This window comes from Fukomys damarensis, unplaced genomic scaffold (genome assembly GCF_012274545.1).
Source record: "Fukomys damarensis isolate Sample0158 unplaced genomic scaffold, DMR_v1.0_HiC HiC_scaffold_4, whole genome shotgun sequence".
Taxonomy (NCBI): domain Eukaryota; kingdom Metazoa; phylum Chordata; class Mammalia; order Rodentia; family Bathyergidae; genus Fukomys; species Fukomys damarensis.
The window spans coordinates 7,307,148-7,315,329 of record NW_022900916.1 but is presented as its reverse complement, the minus strand read 5'-3'; the positions used below and the strand labels follow the sequence as shown (position 1 = coordinate 7,315,329).

Sequence of the window (8,182 nt, the reverse complement as noted above, 5' to 3'; positions counted from 1 at the left end):
TGTTGATACAGGGTCTCACTATGTAGTTGATACTGACCTGGAACTCACTATATAGCCCAGGCTGGTCTCAAACTCACAGCAATCCTCCTGCCTCAGCCTCCCGAGTGCTGGGACTATAGGCATGCACCGCCATGCCTGGCTCTTTAAATTTTTCATTAAGCTCTTGAGGAAGCCAAATTTTTACATGAATGATACAGTTTGTTATCAAAAACCACCTTTTTGTGGAGCCTGGTTTTTGGTAATGTCCTAGCTCTCTCCTTCAGCTCTTGGAGATCTCCAACCCCTCCTCATCTCTCACAGGGTGTTGAGGTGGATTTCTCAGAGGTCACCTTTCAGTCGGGTCGGTCAGCAGAACCTCTGCGAGCTTTGGTCTGACCCTGCAGCTCTTAGCAGGCTCTGCTCCGTGGTGCTCTGGATGGCGTACTCTGGGTTTTGTTTCTGTGGAAGGCATTTTTCTTTTTGGCCTTTCTACCACTGTTTAAGACAGTCCCCGTGGTCTTTAGACCTCTCCACTATACCCCTGTAGTTATCTTCATGATCCCATGACTTCTACTAGTCTGATTTTAGTTTGTCTTTGTTTTTGTAGTGCTGGGGATGGAACCCAGGGCCTTTTCCACTGAGCTTCATCCTGGTTCCTTATTTTGAGACAGGGTCTCATTGTTTGCCAGGTAGGACTTGAACTCACGATCCTCCTCCCTCAGCCTTCCAGCATGCTGAGATGACAGACATGTACCACCGCATCCAGCTAGGGTTAATTTTAGATATGATTGTCACCTGGTTAGAAAAAGACGCTACAGTGGCTCCTTTCCTAAAGAACAAAGGCCAAATGCCTACTATAACACTGAAAAGCCCTCACGAAGACTTCCTTTTATGTGTCCAGTCTTCAGCTGTGCCAGATGACAGTTTACCATCATATGTATCGGTAACCCCCTGGGACCCCTCTGGATACTTAAGCCTGTGGATGTTGAAGTCTTATGTAAAATGGCCCGATATTTGCATATAATCGCTGTGTATCCTGTGGACACTTTAAATCAGCACTAGATTACTTGTAATATCTACTGCGATGTAAATTGTTCTGTTTAGGGAATAATGACAAGAAAAAAAGATCTCTGTGGCTCAGTATTTTTCTGAGTATTTGAATCTAAAGGAAGAATATGTGGATATGGAGGGCCGACTGTACGTTCTTCCAAGTACTTCACGAAGTCTGTCTGTTGGGGAAATATCTGGGGTGCACACAGTGAAGCGCATCTCCTCAGAGCCCTACTCGTACCACAGGTCCTGCCTGCACTGACGCCAGCCCAGCTGTTCCCGCACCTGGGAGCCCTTTGCCCACCGTTACATTCTTAAGTCCAGGTTGGAGTCCAGCTACACCTTGAGCTACAAGTCAGCAGTTTTCTTTATCGCTTTTCACTAACGCATGGTATACTTGATGTTCAATAGATATTTACAGGAACAAAAAGAACAGGGATGGGAAGACAAATTATGTAGCATTCTACAATTTAAAAAGCCAGTCCTAGACTTCTAATTCTAGAATTGCAACAGAAAGGTGGAGAAAATTAGACCAGCAGGCACTTCCATGTTTCTACCTTGTAACTGGTCTTACAGATAAACTTTTAAGAAGCTGTTGGAGACCCAGGACCATTGGGCATTTGGAAAGAGGAGGTAGTATATAAACAAACCTATAAAACCCAGCATTTTGCCTTTGACTAGCTTTTCTGGAGGAATGGTTAGGTATTACAAATTAAGTTTTTTTTGTTTTGGTTTTTCCTTTTTGAGACAGGGTCTCACTATGTAGTTGAGACTGACTTGGAACTCACTATGTAGCCCAGGCTGGTCTCAAACTCACAGCGATCCTCCTGCCTCAGCCTCCCAAGTGCTGGGATTATAGGTATGCGCCACCAGGCCCAGCTTACAAATTAAGTTTTAACAATACCCTACATGATTAAAATGGCAAATGCTGGTAAGGTCGATTATCAGAAAGATTTCACTTGTTTTAAGCTTAAGTTTGTTCTGTACAACTTTGTGTGGTTTTCCTGTTGATATTGAAAAATTGGAAATACTGAAGTACAATGCTAACATATACTAGCCTTTTCAGCCTATATTGTAAGACTGGGACAAGGACATAAAGATGGCACATTTTTAGGCAATCCTAGCGCTATGGTGTTTTAACACTACACCAATAATACATAGCCTTGAGAAAATTACTTCAGAGTCTGTTTTTCTCATCTGTAAATGGGAAGGTAATACCTATTGTGTTAACTGGTGGTGAAAAGTGAATCACTGAACAAGCTGAATACTTAGCACATTGCTTGGCTTACTACAGACACATTACAAACAGTAGCTTCTGCTCCTCGAATTAACAGTCAAAAGAATTCGTGGAAGAGCTGTGTGCTGGGTCACTAATTATTTCACACTTTCCTCACTAATCACTGTCTCCTTGTGTAGTCTTCACTTAAATTCTGGGCAGAAGATACACATGGGAAGAAGAAACAGCCTGATGAGGGGGTCAAGGCAAGGTGTGGTGGACATTTGAAAAAACTTCCATTAGTTTGACAAGGGGTTGGCAGTTCAAAGTCACGTCTCTCCTGCCTATCCTGATACGGTGCACTATGGATTGCGGCTATAGTTATAAATGATGGTACGTAGTGCTGTCTGATGCCTGATGGAATAGTTCTATGATCGGATGACTGGAATACAGTGCAAACAAAATGAGAATAAAACAGCCCTCGTAAAAACTGGACTAGAACTCAATATAGCCCAGGCTGGCCTCAAACTTGTAGTCCTGCCTCAGCCTCCTGAGTGCTGGGATTACAGCCATGCACCACCATGCCTGGCAACCCCATGTCATCTTTACCTAGAGATTGATAATGAGCATCTTGCACTAACGCATTTTTTTCCCCGTCTTCTGTAGGAAAGCAATTTTTAGAAATCACATTTGGAGTCCAATTCTTTCACTTATCAGAGACCATGAGCTGATGTTTTTCCATTTACCTGGGCTTTAGTTTCTCCCCTCTAGATCTAAAGTCTTACTCCTGTGTATCCCCATTAGTTTTGTCATGGGGATTAAGGGCACCAATCATGTCTGGCATGCAGAGTGAGTCATGTTTACCCTGCAAACATAATCACCTTTCTCAATACCATGTAAAGCGCTCTGATCATTCTCTCAATACAGAGCAATTGTTGCTTTCCTTGCGGACTCAGGTGCTTCGACAGGCCTGCCCCTGTGTGAGAATGAGTGTTTTCTTCTGCTCGGGCCCACCGCTTCTGTTTATTAGTCAGCATCAGCTCTTCCTGTCTGCTGCACCATGACAGAGATAACTGAGAAACAGACCGAATTTGTAAGGTTAACAGCTGTTACAATTACAGTGAGCTGTTTCCCTGGGATAGCTCCCGGGCTCCTGAAGCTGTGTTCATGTTTTTCTCAGCGCTTGAAGACTCCATTTTCAAGTAGGTCTGTGTTCACATTTCCCACAGATTCAGCTGAGGCCGCTGAATCTCACCTTTATGTTCAGATGCTCCTCAGCTGTGGGTCACTTGATCATCTTTCTTCTTTTTGTTTCTTCAAGTCTTAGATTTTGCTCACAAGTTGTTTTTACTCAGAAATGATCACAAATCTTTGGTCCAAACCGGAGTAGTTTTATGTCCCTAAATTACATACGCGCACTACCCCTAAAGTCATGCCCTTTGGAAAAGTTCTGATGTGTATTTCTTTCTTGAGAGCACAGTGTATTTATCTTCAAACTCCATTAGTAAATTTCTCTGTACCATAGAGGAAGTATCTGCTAAAACCAAACATAGAAAGGCACTTTCCTGCAAGACTGTTTATGTATGGTTTGTCTTCTTGACTTCTTAAGCATAATTCTGTCAGATATCTTAAGTACTGCAAGGACTGGAGTGCACCGCAGTGAGACCTGACCTGACCTGACCGTGCGGCTCCAGGTGCTGATAGCAGGTGAGTTCTGCTCCCTGTGAACACTTCAGGTGCCACCGAAATTGATCCCCATGTGTAAACAGGTTGGTTATTGTGTTGCCTTTTACATGTAATTCTTACCCATTTTGTCGTTAGGAGAATTAGAGGAGGAAAAGATCTGATCTGTCTTCTTAGTGACTGCTTAGATTTTTGCTTTCACTCTTCTGTCCCGAGGGGTTGGCAGACTCCTGCCTACAGGCCCTGTCTAGCCGACCACCTGCTTTTGTAGGGCCAATAAGGCAAGAAGAGTTATTTTAATTTTAACAGACTATTGTGTGAAGAGATGACATTTAAATTTCATGGCCATAAAGTTTTACTGGAACACAGCCAGTTGATAGTTGCTTTCTCTGCCACAAGGGCTGAATATTGCCATGGAAACCTATGTCCCTGAAATGTCTTGCTGATTTGTCCTGGCTGATTGTTTACATGTGGTGCTGTTACCGCTTGTCATTTTCTTTTATTTCTTGGTACTGGGAATTGAACTCAGGACCTTGTGCTTGCACAGCAGGCAGTGGCACCACTGAGCTAAATACCTGGCCGCTTACCTCTTTTCATTTTCCCTGAGCGCTAGAGTGATGGTGTTTCTCAAAGCAGGAAACCCCAAGAGTGAATGGGGCACCAACCCTCCCTAAGAAAAAAGGCATGAGTGGGGCTGTTCTGACAGGAAGAGGACGAAGGCCCTGCTTGAGGAATAGGCAAGGTTCGCACTACCCCGTCAGCTCTGAGTTATCTATCCCAAGCACAAAGTTGAAGTAACAGTGAACTTAGCACAGATAAAATTGTGTCAAACGGGGGGAGGGGATTCTTTCTGAATATAAACATGTGGCATTCTAATTACTCCAGTAACTAAGTTTTTTCTTTTTTTAATTTATAAGCATAAATAGCCATTTACTCATTAACAGAGCCATGATAAATTGAACTTCTATCCAAATATGTAGATTAAAGACTTTTTTATTTTTATGAGGCAGGGTCTTGCTATGCAGTCCATGGTGGCCTCAAATTTGCTGAGGTCCTCCTGCCTCAGCCTCCTAAGTGCCGAGATGACAGGTGTTTGCAACCATACTCAATTAAAGGCTTTGTATTTACTTTAAATATTGACCATGTACACAGGGAGAGGAGGAAGATCAAAAAAGAATTAAGATGTATTATGTACACGTACCATCTCCTCACAATGAATATACATACTCATTATGTACTGCAAACCTACCAAAAAAAATTTAAAAACATTGACACATATAGCAGATTATTCAAAAGTCATGGAAAAATAAGGTCAGAAACAAACTTTATTTACATAGGTATAATAATATCAATAGCTCAAATACTGAATACTTCAGCTTTGGGTTGGTTAGAAGTCCACGATTCACCAGCAGCCCTATTTCACGGAAGCAGAAGAATGCTGCTTTTGGTATTTCCCTCCGTGCTAGGCCTTCCTGCAGCTCGCCTTGAAGGTCCAGAACACTTTACCGCTTGTTGAAGAGCAACCTGCATGAAACGATGTACTGCACTGAGAAGTCAGTCTCTCACAAAGAAGACATTATATCCAAGTTCTGTGAGCGCCCCAGCCAGTAAGGCCCATAAAGGGATAAACACGTAGGACAGATTCATGGTTGTAAACTGCTCCAGTCTTGCACAGAGTGCGAGGCAGAAGGCTAACTTAAGTAACATTGCAAAGAGGTACCAGGCCTTTTTCTTAATGTTGTGTGATCCATGCCGAGGGTCGAAGCCAGACTTACACCGCCCAGCCATTTTCACGATGAGCATGACGAGAAGGATGGTGTCAAATATCCAGACTGGAATGAATATGAGGAACCAGTTCCATGGCGCTTTCTCATCCAGTTTCAGCACCAGCATGATCAAGAAGAGCAATGTGAACAGCCAGGTGAGCAGCACTCTCTGGGCCAGGGACATTCTCATTTAAACAACCGGAAGAGGCTGCTGCGGGGTCAGAAAACGGGAAATACACCCTGAGAGAAGGAAAAATCAACACTGTTTGGATACCAGAAAAAAATTACAGCCAGTCCCAGTGAACAAAGTCGGCTCCTCACTTAGACTTTCTAATTTTTAAATCCTATCACTCTTCCTCTAAGAACTTCTAAACCCTGGAGCAATGACTGCCAATTACAGCCATCTTTTCTTACAGCCACTGCCAAGAGCAAGCCCTAGGCAGAGGTCTCAAGGACAGTCTGTTCCTTTTCAGTGCCCACTCAAGACCTCATTCCCGTTCCTCAAGGACGTTCTCAACCTCCGCATTTATTTGCAAAACTTCAGCTTTCTATTCCGTTTCAAGGAGTACTAAGTGTTCCAAGTCAGAGCGGTAAAGGGGAGGCGGTAGTAACTAGCTGAAAGGAGGTTTTCTGAGATTGGGGCTCACTGTGTAGTTCATTCTGGCCTTGAAGTCACTATGTAGCCTAGGCTAGCCTCAAACTCATGGTAATCCTCCTGCCTCAGCCTCCAAAGTGCAGGGATCACAGGTGTGCGCCACCATGCCAGGCGAGAAGAGGGTTTTACAAGGTGGAAATGGTTAGTAAAAACTACAGGAGCATTAAGCAGAATTAAGATTGTGAAGAGGTCACTGGGCTAATAAAAAGGGTATCAATTACACATATGCATTTAGTTTATGGATCTTAAACTTTGCCTCAGCTATTTTCTTGTTGAAATAGATCACTTCAAAACTTGATATATTTTGTAAATATCTGATGCTAAATTATTCAATTGCATTATTTATACGTATCGCTGTTCTCTCACAGAAGTATACTTTTGCTTTGCAGTGAAAGCACACAGTTTGCTATTGGTTTAGGATATGTAGTAATATTTGGAAGGCCCCATCCTTTCCAGAGAATTTCGTATTTCAGTTTTTTCACTAAAATTATTAAGCTAATTCTTAAAAATTTGGAATTCCGATTGGGAATGCATTCACTTATAACTCAGGTAAGATACATATTAACATTTACTACATTTAGTCTTCACACACACGCTTACAGCATGGTACTCCACTGGGGTTTTTCAGACCACCCCTGTGACCGCTTGGTAGAAGAGCAGGCAGGGTGGGAAATGAGCCAGACTGCCCCCGTTGGAGGAGGAGTTAACAGAAGATAAGAAAGTGCGAACAGCTGAGAACACTTTATTCCCTTGAGCTATTTAGAGAAGAGAAGATAAAAGATAAGACAAGCGAGCTTAAGGAAGGGACCAGGAATGGAGGAATCTAAGTACGGTATGCTCAAACTGGAGAAATACCCGCCGGGAATTGAAAGACGACACTTACTGGAAAGAGAAGGACACGGAGGTGGTAAGGAGGGAAGACTGGAGAGACGAGAAAAGGCAGAAAAAGGTAAGAAAAAAGAGCCCGGCTAGAGAGACCACGTAGCCCACCCACCTCAGTGTGCGCGTCGGTTTTAGGACAGCGGGACTCCCCGCGGGGCGCCCACCCGCCCGGAGTGGAGCTGCGAGCGCCCTAACGCTCCCCTTTCCCTCCTCCCGCACTTGGCTTGGCTTTCACTCCCGGGAAGGCTCCTCCTCTGCTGCTCTCCTTGGAGGACCGGGATGAGAGAGTGAAATGAATTCAGGGGGAGAGACAGACTTGGGCGCTGAGCGGTAACTGGGTGAAGCTGCTCAGCTCTGGTCTCCCATCTGCCTGGCCATTCTCGAGTCCCTCTAGGAAAAGGTTTAGACAATGCCCATACTTCAATGGAGACCCGAGTTTGATTTTCTTTCTCACGAAGCGTTTTCTCATTGGCAAGGTGGGCTGCACTAACTCAGGTTTAGGACAGGAGGCGAAAGGATGTAAAGGACATAAACTTCCCGCGGCCTCAAGCTTTATGTGGGCTGCAACAAATTCCTGCGTCCCTCTCCAGTGGGCAGCGCCCTGCTCAGATGCAAACGATGCTTGGAAGACTGTGCCGAGCTACAACGCGGACACACGACTCTAATTCTGCATTTCATCCTCACTCATTTAAAGAGCCATATTCGCTTCCTTCTGCCACTTTCCTTTTTCCTTAAGGGAAGGACACACAGGCATCCGAAACAGACGTGCTCACTGTTCCTTCCCGGGGGTGCTGTACGACAGTTAGATACTCGCACCCCGGCGGACTCGCCCCTCCCAGGCAGCTCGAATCCGGCCGCACACCGAGAGCCTTTCGGCGGCCAGCGTCCGGCTCACTACGTGGGCGGCTCCGGCCTACAGGACCCCAGCTTCGGGACGTCCCCCACTCCTCG

General features: G+C 44.7%; 2 protein-coding genes across 5 annotated transcripts in view; one reads left to right on the top strand and one right to left on the bottom strand.

The window, feature by feature from the left end:
* Positions 1 to 5,243: 5,243 nt before the first annotated feature.
* The window catches only part of Tmem60 (transmembrane protein 60), a 3,563-nt gene continuing 624 nt past the window's right edge, over positions 5,244 to 8,182 (bottom strand). Inside the window, exon 2 of one of the 2 annotated variants that reach the window (XM_010636871.3) lies at positions 5,244 to 5,905. In XM_010636871.3, the coding sequence (XP_010635173.1) occupies positions 5,483 to 5,884 (402 nt within the window). In that variant the 5' untranslated portion in view covers positions 5,885 to 5,905 and the 3' untranslated portion in view covers positions 5,244 to 5,482. Of the gene's footprint in view, positions 5,935 to 8,182 lie in introns of both variants that reach the window. The other variant, XM_010636865.2, reaches the window with a different exon arrangement.
* Positions 7,135 to 8,182, top strand: part of Phtf2 (putative homeodomain transcription factor 2) — a 103,320-nt gene continuing 102,272 nt past the window's right edge. Inside the window, exon 1 of one of the 3 annotated variants that reach the window (XM_010636893.2) lies at positions 7,135 to 7,298. The gene's annotated coding sequence lies outside the window, so the exon portion shown is untranslated. The remainder of the gene's footprint in view (positions 7,299 to 8,182) is intronic. The other 2 variants (XM_010636880.2, XM_010636899.3) reach the window with 2 other exon arrangements.